General features: G+C 37.7%; 2 protein-coding genes and 1 long non-coding RNA gene across 8 annotated transcripts; 1 reads left to right on the top strand and 2 right to left on the bottom strand.

Annotated features, from left to right (window-relative positions):
• Positions 1–432: 432 nt before the first annotated feature.
• On the bottom strand, positions 433–2,433 carry LOC130966474 (uncharacterized). The gene has a single exon (XM_057891287.1). It carries the CDS (start codon positions 2,431–2,433, stop codon positions 433–435), a length of 2,001 nt encoding a protein of 666 aa, XP_057747270.1.
• A 1,204-nt stretch (positions 2,434–3,637) lies between these two features.
• On the top strand, positions 3,638–8,687 carry LOC130967639 (galacturonokinase). 2 transcript variants are annotated; one of them, XM_057892587.1, is made up of 14 exons: positions 3,638–3,843; positions 4,446–4,559; positions 4,750–4,821; positions 5,020–5,063; positions 5,614–5,764; positions 5,881–5,946; positions 6,191–6,270; positions 6,548–6,647; positions 6,860–7,035; positions 7,296–7,336; positions 7,449–7,477; positions 7,893–7,962; positions 8,070–8,159; positions 8,273–8,687. In XM_057892587.1, exons 1-14 carry the CDS (start codon positions 3,808–3,810, stop codon positions 8,521–8,523), a joined length of 1,320 nt encoding a protein of 439 aa, XP_057748570.1. In that variant the 5' UTR covers positions 3,638–3,807; the 3' UTR covers positions 8,524–8,687. The 2 variants fall into 2 exon arrangements, with proteins under 2 accessions (XP_057748570.1, XP_057748572.1); XM_057892589.1 differs by lacking the exon at positions 3,638–3,843 and adding an exon at positions 3,884–4,058.
• A 2,678-nt stretch (positions 8,688–11,365) lies between these two features.
• On the bottom strand, positions 11,366–15,232 carry LOC130970019 (uncharacterized). 5 transcript variants are annotated; one of them, XR_009081984.1, is made up of 6 exons: positions 14,588–15,232; positions 13,710–13,790; positions 13,358–13,623; positions 13,189–13,269; positions 12,182–13,040; positions 11,366–11,575 (listed from the first exon to the last, which is right to left on the bottom strand). It is a non-coding gene; the product is annotated as an uncharacterized LOC130970019 (long non-coding RNA). The 5 variants fall into 5 exon arrangements; XR_009081986.1 differs by having other exon boundaries at positions 13,358–13,790; positions 14,588–14,749; positions 14,884–15,231; XR_009081987.1 differs by having other exon boundaries at positions 13,358–13,790; positions 14,588–14,741; positions 14,884–15,231.
• Between the last annotated feature and the right edge of the window lie 392 nt (positions 15,233–15,624).

Raw genomic sequence — 15,624 nt, 5'->3', positions numbered from 1 at the left:
GGTAATTCGAACCAAGGTGGTTCGAATTATAGAGAGAGAAGGTTTGCATGTAATTCGAACCGGGCTGGTTCGAATTACACCAATCATAGTTCGAACCAGGCCGGTTCGAACTATGTGTGAGACTGACTGAGCTGTGTATCTATGGACGAGGCAGATCCGAATCGGCTAAAGAGATGCGGCCTATGTCGCCAACCCGGACACAGTTTAATAAGAAAAAATAAACGCAAAACTGTTTCAAGATTCATTGATCATACAAAATGAATGTCCCAGAACAGAAATAAAAAAAACATAGGTAAACAGACTATAACATAAAAAAAAAAGTACAAACCACTATCATACATGATTGAACTTTAAAGAAAAAAATACATAACAACATGCATACTAGCAAGATGCGCACTAATGTAGATAATGCTAACACTAACAACATGCATACTAATGGTGTCCTGTCTGAGACGAGCCTCCAACCTGTGGGCAACTACGTCGCGTGTGTCCGGGTTGGCGACATAGGCCGCACCTCTTTGGCCGATTCGGATCCGCCTCGTCCATATTCGTCCGTATCCTAGTGGATCTAGGACGACCCTCTCTGGCACGCCTCATGGCAGGGTCTGGAATCACCGTGGGCCCGTCGTAAGGTGGCCAGAAGCCCTCCGGGATGGGAGGTGTGAATCCCATCCGATACACATTGAAGACCGAGCTAATCTGATAGACGCTGTGAACGTAAGAGGTCCAGGTGACCCGTGAGTATGCACAGCACGCAAGTGCGTGCTGACACGGGAAATGAAGAGCCTGGAAGTACCCGCAGTCACATGTCCGAGAGGCAAGTGATACTCTGTAAGTACCCAAGGAGAAAGAACCAGTCGGAGTTGTCTCTGCTACAGTGAACTCGGAGTTATCCCGGTCATACAGCGTCACCGTGAAGCACCTGGCCGTCTTCATGTTGGCCTCAATACACTTCACCAAATGCTGACTGAATTGTTGTCCTGTTCCCATCTGGGCCTCAGCCTCTCTCCCCTTGCGAACAAACAGTTCCGCAAGCCTACAATATGTTGCCTTCACCAGGGATGCTACAGGGAGATTTCTGACCCCCTTCAGGATAGAGTTCACACACTCGGAGATGTTCGTCGTCATGTGACCGAATCTCCGCCCCTCATCACGATGCTGAGTCCACAACGAGTAATCAATCCGGTTCGCCCATTCACACATCGCCGGATCTTCAGATCGCAGGATATCAAACCAGTAATCAAATTCAACCTCGGTCTTCGCATACGCCGCGTTCACTAGTAGCCTCCTAGCGTCTTTGCCCTTGAAGGTTAGGGCAAAATTAGCCGCTACGTGTCGTATGCAGAATGCACGGTACGCAGATGGAGGTAGCCAACCGCCGTCAGGAGCCTCAAGCGCAGCCTTGATGCCGTTGTGCCTGTCCGATATAACCAGCAGATCGGGCTGCGGGGTCACGTGCTGTCGAAGGTGCGAGAGAAAGAATGTCCAGGACTCCGCATTCTCACCCTCTACTAGTGCGAATGCCACAGGTAGAATGTTGGAGTTCCCATCTTGTGCAATCGCGATGAGCAACGTTCCCCCATACTTCCCATACAAATGTGTGCCGTCAATGCTGATTAGCGGCTTGCAATGACGGAATGCCTCGATGCAGGGCGGGAAAGTCCAGAAAAGTCTGTGGAAGTACGCTTGAGATTCGTCCACCTGTCCTCCAACTCGAACCGGGCTCGTCTTCAGGACCGCAACACTCCCAGGCATCGTCAGTTGGACACCCAAGACCCACCTAGGCAGGTCGTTGTAGGACTCATCCCAGTCACCGTATATGAGGGCAATAGATTTCTGCTTCGCCATCCAAACCCTCCGGTAAGTCGGCCTAAAACCAAAGTGCGCTGCCGTGGCGTTCAGGAGCACCTTGATGCTCACGGATGCATCGGCCCTAACCATTGGCATAATGAACGCGGAAATCACATGATAATCCAAATTCCTGTGGTCACTCGAGATGGATGTGGCCAGGCAAGTGTGAGGTCCATTGTACCGTTTGACCTCCCAAATGCCCTTGCGCTTCCGGAGACTCAGTCGAATCAACCATGTGCACCCATTCCCAAACTCCGAACACTTGCCCACATACCGGCGGTGATCGGACTCCACCACCTTGTACTGTACCCCTCGCCGGATGCTGTAAGTCTTCACACTTAAAAGGGCCTCATCTTTATCCTGGAATTGCTGACCAACCTGGAACTCTGTCAGACCAGTAGTCCCTTCCGCATCTCTAGCTCCGAATCCAACAGCGTGCCCTAAAACCCCCTCATGTCTCATGGCGTCCAAGTCCAACGAGGAAAAATGTGGTGGATACTGCTGTGTGCCAGAGCTAGAACCACCTACCTCCAATGCAGGCCCAGTCGCGACAAAATCATCAGCGCTATCATCGTCAATCATATCCGGCTCGACGTCATCCTCGTCTTCATCGTCCAAAAACCGTCTCCTACGCCAACAGGTGCAACTCCCAGTAAAGCGTTCGGCAAATTTTCCCTTTCCACTACCTCGTCGCCTTCGGTGGCATTGAGGTCAACAGCGAAAGATGGGGAGGCGACATGTTGGACCACTGGTTCGTACACAGGGACGGACGAGGAAGCAACGGCAGGCCGGGAACTAGAACCTGCTGCATTCGCTATAGTGTTCGTATTCCTGTTCGAACCGCCGGAGCTGGATACAACATCAACCAGCCGGGCCAACAACTCCGGTGTCCTCACCTCCGGAAACTGCCGCCGACAGAGATACATTACTTGCAAGTCCGCATCATTATTAATCGTGAAGCAATCATACTTCACCGTATTCTGTAGCACCGTGACTGGAATGCGATAGAAAAACTTCTTTACCCGCTTCGCATCCTCCAGACCGAGCTTCATTAGTACAGCGCTAACAAGGTCATCGTAACTCGTCGTAGATGTTATGACAATACATAGAGGATTCTTATCTGTGAACTTTACTCCGGAACGAGTTTTTCTATTAACAGATCCTCTGTGGTGCACCAAAACCACAAAACTCTCCTCACTAGCCATCCTACTCCCTCTAATGAGACTAACTCACGTTTGGAACCATATATATACAGTCAGTCTCACACATAGTTCGAACCGGCCTGGTTCGAACTATGATTGGTGTAATTCGAACTAGCCCGGTTCGAATTACATGCAAACCTTCTCTCTCTATAATTCGAACCACCTTGGTTCGAATTACCTTCATTCCTAATTCGAACCAGGCTGGTTCGATTTAGTACCAAGAAAAAAACCCTAATTCGAACTCACCTGGTTCGATTTACTAAGAAATAGAGTTCGAACCAACCTGGTTCGAATTATATAAAAATACGATCTGGCTTATTGCTGAAACGATTTTTGCTTTGGCGTATTTACGTAATTTTTTGAGCCAGTTGGCTTATTATGGTTTTTTACCCTCATTTTTTTATTCATATAACAACAGAACATATTCTACTGTAAATAATAAAATATATAGACATTTTGTTTTATTTTATACTTAAAAAAAATTAATTAGTATAAAATTAAAATTCTCAATACCTAATTATAACTTTACTCTTTAAAAAAAATGAGGTGGGGGTGGCGAGATGGTGCAGCGAGGGTAAAAAAGAGAAATGAATTGTGGTCTGTCTACCACTACGGTAGTCGGTAGACCCGTTTCAACTGATTTTGGCGCTTCACCAAACGACAGATCCACACTCACTTTCTTTCACAATCATCAATTCATTCTCATCCTCATCCACCGCATTGCACCGAGAGTTAGTCACTGCTTGCGGCGGATATGGCTCGACACTACTCTTGGCCTTCTGATCGCGCGGTACACACATTATATACCAATTCCGCATTCCGATTCACTTCGCCTTGCTGCATTACGCGCTTTCACGCTGCTTTTTTTCTTTTTGTTTTCGTTTTCAAATTCGATCTCGTATTGTTTTTGTTTTTGAGCTTGTTTCTTAATACTACTTGGCTTGCGTACGGATCAGTAACTGTATATTTTGCTTGCTCTGATCTCTAATGCCAGGATCTGCGTCGGTGAGATTTGTGATGCCATGAAATGCTAAATATAGAAGATTGATTGATAACCAGATAATATGGTGCCATGAATTGTGTTAAAACTACGCTGAATTGTGTTAAAATGGCTAATATTAGGATAGTATTACTGTTTAGTATGCCTATAATTTCGTAAGGTTATGCTGGTACACTCTTTGACACCTTGCCAAGATCGTTTACTGTTGAGTTTTCTGAGCATTTTAAGAATCAATAAGGAATTGTAAATCGCAGTGGAGGTGGAATAATTGGGAAAAATATATATAGAATGAGAATGTAGACCGAAAAGTGAAAAGTGCCTTTTTGATTAAACATCCAGTCGGATTCAATACTCTTTCAAATGTCGTGATTAATTCTTGTTGTAACCTGCAGGTAGCTGAAGTGAGACGGATAGTTTCTAACATGGCAGGGGTTACGAAAGAGGAAGTTCGAATTGTGGCATCTCCCTATCGAATTTGTCCTTTAGGGGCTCATATTGATCACCAGGTACTTCAATATATGTCTTTCTATTATGACAGTACAATTTTAACTCAATGATTGATCTTGAACAAGTTTTATCGGAAACGGGACTAAGCAATACGTACTGGAGCTGTTTACTCGTTCAATATCCTGGCAGCCTCCTCATGTAATTTCACCTGAAATTCGAATGAGTTCTATTGCACTTTGCTACTTGCAGGGTGGGACTGTTTCGGCTATGACATTAGATATGGGAATACTTCTAGGGTTTGTCCCTTCAAGAAGTAGTGAGGTAATTTGACAACGTTCAATTTACAATCTTGAAAAACATGAGACGACATCTGCAAATTTGTTCATTTTGCAGCTAAGCATGTTATTAGTATCTACCTTTGCTAAGCTATATGCGTAGTTTTCAATAGTAACATGTGTACTGATTATTCATAATACCTTCCACTGTTTAATAAATGGTCCTTGGGATTTTATCTTGTAGGTGTTACTTATTTCAGGAGATTTTGAAGGGCAAGTTCGGTTCAGGTCTGTCGGTGATCATAAAGTCTTGTTTTCTCCTAAGTATTTTGTTGAAGTTTTCACCTCATCACTTGTAAATTTATCCTGTCAGCTGCATTCATTTGGATGTGTGCCACTTCTGTGGAAACAATTAGTGTTACAAGACATGTGAAGAAATAGTTAATGAAGATGAAATATCATCATTAAGTCTTACCAATGGAAAAATGAAGTAAAGCTTTACTGACTATCATTATTTATATGGCTGGATGCTGGGTTCCCTTTTTCTTTTTTATTTTATTGGGAGTGTGTGTGCGTGCATGTGTGTGTGTGTCGGGTGGAGGAGGAAGATTGCACCAGACATAATCATTACGTCCAAATTTTTACAACTTGGGCCTATTATCAATTGTGATACTAACTAGCTCATTGGCATTTCAACTGTCAGTTATGATCTTGTGTTATTCTGATTTTCATTGCATCATGTTGTTGTCTTCAACTTGCTGAATTCCATTGTATAATAGGTATATCTTCCACTCCATATTTCCTTATGTTGAGCTTTAAAGTCATTGATATTTGATAGAGTTGATGAGATTCAACAGCCAATACAAACCACCACTGAAAATGGGAACTCAAGAAAAGATTCTTCTGAGCAACAAGAACAATGTAAATGGGGGCGTTATGCTAGAGGAGCTGTATATGCTCTACAGAGTAGAGGAAACAAACTTTCTAAGGTCAGGGATACTGCCATGAAATATAATTGTGGTCTTTTTAATGTAGATTACCGTATGCAAGTTATTTCCATCATTTTGAAATATAAACCCACACATCCTTGTCTGTACATTTACAGGGTATCTTTGGATTAATATCTGATGGTGATGGCCTGAACAGTGTGGGTCTAAGCTCTTCTGCTGCAGTAAGATAGTGATTTCCCTGTTTACTTTCTCTTTCTCTGGTCCTTACAGTTATGAAAAGTCTGAATCAAAGGGCATTGCAATGAGAATTGAAATGAATTTCATGAAAAGAGGATCAAACATAATGCTTACTAGCAAGATTCGGTTCAGAGTATGGGTTGGGGATGTTTGGATGGGAGGTCATCAGGGTAACTGCTATTTCTTTTCCTCCCTCATATGGGGAATTCAACTTTCATTGTTTAACAGGCCGGAATAGCTTACCTCATGGCTTTCGAACATGCAAATAATTTAGCAATATCTCCCACAGAGAATATTGAATATGATAGGTAAGTTTACCCAAATCCATTTAATCAGTCAAAGTGAATTTATAATTAGAGCATCTGCATATGTATGAGTGGGTGTTTGTAGGTCAATACTATTTTCACTCTTCTGCTTCTTATTTATGTTATACCTCTTTATGCTAGCTAGTTACTCGTACTATGCATAGCAGTGACAAATGCTTTTGAAATGTTACGATCTAAGTTTGAATATTAAGTTACCGACTTATGTTCCTAATTATCTAGTGATATTTGATGATAACCCGTAAGTGATTTCTCACTTCAGGTTGATTGAGAATGAATATTTGGGTCTGAAGAATGGTATAATGGACCAGTCAGCCATACTACTTTCAAGCCATGGTTGTTTGTTATGCATGAATTGCAAGGTAATATCTGGATTAAGGTGTCTCCGTTGCTACTTCTAAATGTGTTGTTATATGTTAAAAGCGTTATCAGATCTCCCTGTTTGGATTTTGGACGTCTGATCAATAAATGATATAGAATACTATCAGAAAACAAATGCATTTATATGTCTGTACAACTTTCCCCGCAATTGTTTTTGGCATTACTCTGTTTCAAGTGTGTTTGGTATATGCAGACCAAAGATTACAGGCTTATACAACGACCGAAGGTCCAAGAATACAAGAAGAGTGGGCAACCAAAGGGAACGAAAATATTGGTGGCACTCTCTGGGTTGAAGGGAGCTTTGACTAGCAACCCTGGATATAATGGGCGAGTTGCAGAGTGTCAAAAGGCAGCACGAGTTCTTTTGGAGTAAGTTTTCTTTTCCTCTTTGGAATCCATTACTTTTCCTTTTTTCCATTATATTCAATGGAAAAAGTTAACCACTAGTAGGGCAAACAAATAACAAGTAAGGCTAATTACAGTTTTTTTTTTTTTTTCACAATTACCAAAACTACATGTGCTGCTGCTGCCCCCTGGCATTTCCCTTTTAATTTTTTTCTCTGGAGAATTTGGCAGGATAATCAATGGCCCTGAAGGTTTATGTTTGATATTTTGTGTTCATTCTGCAGAGCATCTGGAGATTTCACAGCGGAGCCCATCCTATCTAATGGCTAGTAACTTGACTTCTCACATTTTAACTTGGATCTTTTTATCATTTATCTTTAATGATTTATCAAATCGTCAACTGATCTAAGTTTATCTCTGTTTTTACAACTGAGCAGTTAAACCAGAAGTTTATGAGACTCACAAGGTATAAAGCATTAATGTGCTAAAACCCAAAGTGTACATGATTTTACCTATCTTGTTCTATTTGTGTGATGTGCAAATGTCCACATTTATAATGAACACTCTGCAGGCATATGTGTTTAATAAACATGAAATGTATTGCTAAATAAATGCGTTGGTTGTTGAAATATAATTTTGAGCAAGGGCACTAGCACTCGGCAGTCTCAATCTTACCACTTTGAATATTCAAAGAACTGATAAAATTATGCATGTTATATGGACATAGGCAAAGAATGATTACCCGTGCCAGCACCTTTCTAGTTGATTAAGTTAATCTACCACATATTCTTGTTCTTGGTTGTTTACTAGTGTTATTGTGTCCTTCATATGTATTTGTTCCTGTTCTATTTAAGCATGACCACATATCCTGTTTTGTGCAGTGCAAATTAGATAGCAATCTAGCCAAAAGAGCTGAGCATTATTTCTCTGAGAATACGCGGGTTGCGAAGGGTATAATCTCTTTAATTGATTTGATAAGTCTCAAACTCAGGCTTTATTTGTGTACTGATCGCTTCAGCTTTTGTGCTTGAATGTCATTTACTTAATATTAAACTCAGGAGTTGAGGCCTGGGCAAAGGGTAATCTAAAAGAATTTGGAGATCTCGTTTCAGCTTCTGGTCGAAGTTCAGTTCAAAATTATGAATGCGGTATAGCCTGAACCCCGTTATTTGAATTTCTGAACTTCCATCTTGCTGCAATCTCGAAGATATTACCATTGCTCATTGGATAATTATATTGACTTGAAATTATGTGTTCCAAGGTGCGGAACCACTGATTCAATTGTATGAGATCCTTTTGAGGGCTCCTGGTGTATTGGGAGCGCGCTTCAGCGGTGCTGGGTTTAGAGGATGCTGCATTGCATTTGTGGAGGCTGACCTTGCAGATGAAGCTGCATCATTTGTTGAGAGGGAATATCCCAAGGCCCAGCCTTTGTTGGCTAGGGAAATGGAATTACAAGGACAGACATCAATTTTTATATGTGAATCTGGTGATTGTGCACGTGTACTTTGAATTTGAGATAGCACACATGCTCTGAACTATCTTTATTTTTTTTTTTTTTTTGTCGTAATTTCAATTTTCCCATGACGATGTAAAGCAGGTCTATTTTACTTCCGAGAAACACGGTTTTGCTAGTAATAATGCATCAATTTGGAATAAAATTTTGATTATATTCACCAGCCGAGTAAATTTTCATAATGTTCCCTGAGATTCGGGTCGTTACTCATTGTGGTTCCTGAGATTCCAATTGCACGATTGTAATCCTCCAGATACAGTTCCGGGCACCATAGTAGTCCCTGAACAGCTTTTCAGTGATGAGTCATCATCAAGACGCTGACATGGCCTCATTTTGCCACGCTGGATGGTGCCAACGGCTAGTTGAGTTGGCACAGTTTCAATTTATACTCAATGTGATCCCTTCCTTTATATTTAATCCTAAATTCCCAAATGTTCAGTAAGTTAATTTCTTCCTATTCTTCATCGTTGTTTTCTCATTTTTGTTGTTGCTGTTGTTCCTGGAGCTAGAAGTGAATATCCATGATGGGTGGTGGAAACACTAGAGCTGGAAACTCTATTAGTTCACCGTGCAGTGGCCATCGGACGAGAACGCAAAGCAGGAGCAGAAGATCTGAGGTGCCGGAATGGTGCGGTTGCGACTGCCGGCCAGTTCTCAAGTGGCCTAGGACAAATTCAAATCCAAATAAACTATTTTTTAGTTGTCCCAATTATAATGCGAGTTTTCAGTATTACTTGTGTTGTTATGATTGCTCCTACCTACCTGACTGTTATTTCAATCAAATAACCTATGTGCACTAGTATAGCATACATACTATCAAGTTATAACTTCAACATTTCAGTCAAATAACTTGCAAACTAAATGAAACCTTTGTGCACTAATATAGCATACATACTAACAAAAGATAAAATCAACATTTCAGTCAAATAAGTTGTATTAATTCATTCACAACATAATTGTCATAACAACAATAACAGATAATAGGATTAATATTTGTCGAAGATGCATGGTTACCTTTTGCATATTGGATATAAAGCACCTGCCATTTTCTTTATAGTGTCCCAAGTCTAGATGCAGTAATTCAAAACCCATTACTTGACAATCATCATAAACATAAATAGATTTTTCTGTCCTATTTACACTAACTATTCAATAAAAAAGGATAAAAAGAATAATACATGTACACAAATAGATTTTTCTATCCTATTTACATAATTATTTGTAGGATATAGTCACTTTATTTAGTACAAGACAAATACAATATTGACTCTTGGACACGAAATTTTTAATTAAACAATAAGATATGTATGTTTCAAGTTCCATAACATCATATCTTCTACAAAATTAATAAAGAGTATACTTTTGTGATAATATGTTGCTGTATATTTCCAATCTTCTAATAAAATTAAAGTAGCTTAAGTAAAATAGATCTTCTAAATATTCTCATCATTATACATAAGAACTAAATTAGAGAATATTTATAGTATTGTCTACATTATAAGTCATTACAGTACTCACTCATATAACAGACATCAACAGATAAGAATTTTATCAAATAGAATACTCATGACCATGAAATAGAGCATGATTTTCAAACAGGGCATGACCATAATCAAACAGAGTATCTCATGAAACTCCAACCTAATCAAACCCTAAAACCATAGTAACAAAAAAAAATCATAATTCCAACCACACTCACAACACAAGCATATACAAAAATCATACACTGCAAAAATAGAATAAAAAAAATTTATCTTTACAAATGGTTGAACCTCTTGTTTCTAACGCAGGACGAGACGAACGACGAAGTGAAACCTGATTTTGATGTCTTTTGAGTGCAAGAATTTTAACCTCACCAATAGAATCCTAAAGTAGTGGCATTGATGAAGAGAGGAGGAAGAAGAAAAATAAAAGAAGACAGAGAATAGAAGTGGAGAAGACAAGTGAAGGGAGGGTGTGTTTTTGATCAAGTCCATTTTATATTTTCATTTTGGGTCAAACGATGACGTTTTTAACAAATTGGGACGCCAACCCAAAACGCCAACGTTTTGGTTCTCTCCAATGTGACAACTTCGTGACACATCAGATCGTCGGTGATGACTCATCATCGAAAAGCTGTCCAGAAACTACTACGGTGTCCGGAGCTATATCTGGAGGATTACAATGGTGCAATTAGGATCTCTGAGACCACATTGAGTAACGAACCGAATTTCAGAGACTATTATGGAGATTTACTCTTCACGAACCCTATCCTATTCCTAGTAGGAATGAAATTGGAACCCAAACTAAATAAGATTGACACATATAATTACGGTGGCAAAATGATTGTGAATTCATCACCTCCACTATAAGAAAAATCATTTTTAGCGGTCATTTATTTTACTTTTAGCGGCAATAAAAATAGCCGCTAATACATTTACCAGCAATTAGACATTAGCTGTCTTATGCTTTGTCGCTAAAAGGTTTTAGCGGCAATGATAACATTTGCCGGTAATGACCTTTTTAATGGCTGCAAAAAGTATATAACTTTTAGTGGCAATTTATATGGCCACCGAAAATAATTATAAAATTATAATGTTGTTCATTTTTAGCGGCCATTACTATTGCCGCCAAAATCCATTTTACCGGCAATTTATATGGCCACTAAAAATGATTCTAAAATTATAATGTTATTTACTTTTAGTTGTCATTACTATTGCCGCTAAAATCTTAAGACTTTTTTTAGTTATATTATACTCATTTTCTTAGAAGCAACGAACTATCTTTTTTTTCCTAGAATTTCAATTATTTTTGTCAACAATTATTATTATTATTATGCATAATATAAATATACTGAAATTAATTACTACAAAATGAGATATTTTATTAAATTCAAAATATTAATACACAAATTTTTCTTGAAAAGTAATAGATTATATTACAAATCTAGATAATAAAAAATGCTACAAGCCTATAACTATGTTACATCAAGTTAGACTATAAACAAATTCCAATGACAGATCCTAAGAAGCATTGCCAAAGGTAACTTAAAAATAAGTGTACCTAGACCTGTAAAACAAGGGAGAAAAATAAAAAAGAAACTAGATCAGTGGAATTTAAAAACATTAACGTAAAGAGAGGCACATAATTGACACATAAGTTTCTCACATTAATTAAATGTGACATGCCTAAGCATCATAAGTGAATTTGGCTACTTAATGTAGGCTTATGCAACAATGGTACATGATGCAACTGTAATACAATAGAATGATTTCATGTGGACATTGATTGCTGGAATGTTTATAATTGCTACATTGAAAACTTATCTTCAGAGCAAATGAAAAGTATTAACTAAAGCACACTTTTCATCGCTTTGTGCATAGCATGCTTGTGTGAAACAATGTTGAGGTAAATAGCAACAAGAATATGAGTTTGTGAAGTCAAACCAATATGATATTCTGATGTGTCCAAAGCTAAAATGTTAAAACATAAATAAATTGCATACTCATAAAAGAAATTGTATTTGGTTGATTAGGGATGATAAGCAAACACACAAATACATAAAAGATAGAGAGAAGAATTGGCAAATCTAATGGAGGCATAACATAAACTTTTAAATGCAGCATTGGTTATTTGAACATAAGTAAGAACTTTAAGCCATGAAAGAAATCTCACCTTTACATTCAAGGTCTTTAGGCACTTCTAGCAAGTCTTGAATTCTAGTTTAAAACCAACTTTGTATCTAAACATTTCCTCCAAAATAAACAGATAAGTAAATACCAAACAAAAATTATAGCCAGAGCTAGAAATGACTAAAGGCCCAAGAAAATCAACTCACTGATGTTAGATAAACAATACAAAAGAACATGGTGGCCATTTCTTCTATACTTGATGGTGTGCAAAAAACATAAATGAAAAGAGAGGCAGAGTGATGATGTGAAGATCTACTATACAGAAAAATTGAAAAAAAAAAGTGAAAGAATTTATTCCATTTATGCCTAAAAGGAAGTTTCATGGCTTAATTACTTTATCAGGTTTTTCCTTGGAATGCTTGTGAGATTTCAAATTCTAAGACATGTCAAACCTTCACAACACATATGCATCTTGATCCACTGTAGCTGTATGCTTAATTTGGTTTTCAATTTTCATATGCACTGAAATGGTTAATTAGCTCCTTGGAAAACTATGATACTTGAAAATGATTAACATTAAATTGCAAACAAAAGCAAACTACAACACAAATTTTAGAAAAAGCGGCTTCTTTTCCCACTTCAATGGAAAGAGTTTCATGACAGAGAACTCAATTGACTTACAATTTCTATCCTCGTTTAGCACCTACAACTAAAAGTAATATTCATTTATCAATCATTGGCAAAAAGAAAGTGATGAGTTTTACCTATTTTCGAGCATTTTACGCATTGATAATTTGTTACTCTTCTTGAATCTAATTTTCTACGCTTCTTTCCGTTGCATGACCCAAAATTGATCCCTTGTTTTCATTTTTGGATGCGTTAAAGCTTCAAGTGTGCAAAAGCTGCCAATGACATCAATCAAATATACGTTCAACTTAATCTGTCAATGAAACCACATTTAATTTTGAAAAATCTCTGTGCTGCCATATTGGCCACATTTCTAAAATCTAAAATATCTAGGTTATATCTATTGATAAGGAATTTAGGTACCTCATGAATGCACCTTTCTTGCAGTTTTCACACCAAACTCACTTCCCTTTGCCATACATTTCTTGGAAAACCTTCGACAAGCTTTATAGTAATATAAAATGCAAAAATAATTTTCCTAGTAGAAAAAAAATGAAATGAAACTAAAATAAATGAAATGAGTAATGCTTACATGTCAAAGAAGGTTTGAAGTCTTGAATAAAAACTCTGATCTGTAATTTGGTCCAAAAATTCACGTAACTCATTCTTGGTTATGGAGGCTGATGTTTATGGTATTATGCCTCTGAATCAAAAAGCCCTTGAAAGATTTCGAAACTCAAATTTAAAGCAACTTCCCTGCCTTAGAAACGACATCAAAATGTTTTCCATGCAGCGTTTAACTCAATCTTATTTGACCGCAATATTATGGAATCCTTTTCCATTATACGAACTCGCAAACTGAATCAGGTCCTTTTTTCAGAATGCATGTCTTTAAGGAACAATACAGTTATTGCCTGTACAATTTCACATGCATAGATTCTTACTTTTAACAATGTACTTGGTGAGGATGGGCCATGAGATGAGATATTGGTCCTGACTTTCTTCCATCAAGCTCATAGAGTTCACTTGCATATGAAACAATTATATAGAAATCAATAAACTAAAATACAGGAAAATGCATCAATCAATGCTTGACAAAGTAACATAAATTAATTGTAATAATAATAGAATAAGCTATAAACTTTATACGTGTGCATCTCTGCAGTTTTGCTATTAATTGTAGTAATTTAAAATTTTTGCTGACTAATGTATTTTATACATATATTTACATAACTTCATTAGAACAACTAATTTAACTAAAAGCAATCTGAACTACCCAAACAAATTAAGAATTAAGATTTCAAACCAAATCTAGCAGTAGATAAAAACGTACGACCAGCTAAGATAAACTCATATGTACCTAAATCTTATTTTTTACAAGTTTTATTAAGATTTAATTATCTTCAAACAAAGATATATCGCCATATGAACCATCATGTCAACATCATGGGGAAGGGAAAAAAATCTATAGGCAGAAGCAGGATAAGCTGCTTCTACTTGACATAAGAATAAGATGGCATCACATGGCATCAGGATAAGCTACTAAAGCAAAGAAAGAAATCGCTTAGTTGTTTCTTTAGCACCATAGTAGTTTGTTGTTAAGCATTTTTCAGCCATATCATAAGTTTGATTAAGCTCTTTCCACTTAATTATTGATCCTATAAGATTAGCTGAATTGAACTTGCATCCAAGTATAGGGAATTAATGATATTAATGTTAGTTGTGCTTATTTGTGTGCAGAATAAAGCAATTCATAAATTTAGGCATGCAGAGATTGGAAGAATATGAATGATACAACGAGAACACAGTTTTTTCTTCTTACCAATGGCATCATAAACAACATCAAATTTTTCTGGCAAGTCTTCAAAGTTCTCCTTTGTGTAGTCAATAGCCAAATCAGCTCCCAAACGTTTCAACAAGAACGGCGGATTAAGCAAGCAAAAACGGAGAAGAAAGAGCAAACAAAAAATTAGGATCTGAAACACTTAAAAAACACTTCGATTTTAGCTTGATCTGCTAGATTCATTAGGAAGCAAATAGAGCAAAATAATAACACAGAGAATCACAAGCTTCTAAACATTCAAACCAAAATCGAAAAAATAAACGGAGAAGACCTACCGGCGACGACGATCTTGTATGTCTACGTGGAAGAACGGCAGCGGTGCAAGCGGCGGAGGTGTGGTGTTGTGACAAGAGCAGCAACGATGGCTGGAAGGCCTTGTGACGTAGATCTGAGATGAAAAACGATAAGAGCGATGCGTATCTAAGGTGGATGGGATGGAAACGAGGTCCAAGGAATAGGATGATGGACGGCAGTTGTCGGTGATGGCAATGGCTATCGCGGTGGTGATCGGCGATGGAGAGAAGTTACGCAAGTTAACCCAGGCCAGTGGGGATATTTTTCTTTCCTTTTCAGCTTTTCTTTCTCATTCCAATTTCCAATTGAATTAGGGATGAGATTAAAGAAAGTGGTAAAAAAAGTTGACCGCAATAATAGGAATGGCCACTATAATAATTTAGAAAAATTAAAACTAAAAGTAAAAAAAGATAATAATTTTTTGGCAATAGTAATAATGGCCACTATAATATATAACAATAATGACAAATATATAATTGCCGAAAAAACATAACTTAAATTAAAGAATTAGTAGCCATTATTATGTTATTGCCACTAAAAATTTGTCGGTAAAACATATTTTTCTTGGATTTGGATCCTCTAAAGTTTAAATTTTATTTTAGAGAGTAAAGTGTGATCTTGTTTCCTTGAATAGTTTCTCTTTCATATTTATTATTGGTCCCACCTATAAAATCAATGGTGAGAGATCACATTTTACTCTCTAAAGTGAAATTCAAACTTTA

The sequence above is a fragment of the Arachis stenosperma genome, chromosome 3, assembly GCF_014773155.1.
Source record: "Arachis stenosperma cultivar V10309 chromosome 3, arast.V10309.gnm1.PFL2, whole genome shotgun sequence".
Taxonomy (NCBI): Eukaryota; Viridiplantae; Streptophyta; class Magnoliopsida; order Fabales; family Fabaceae; genus Arachis; species Arachis stenosperma.
The sequence above is the reverse complement of the archived record's forward strand: the minus strand, read 5'-3'. Positions and strand labels throughout refer to the sequence as shown.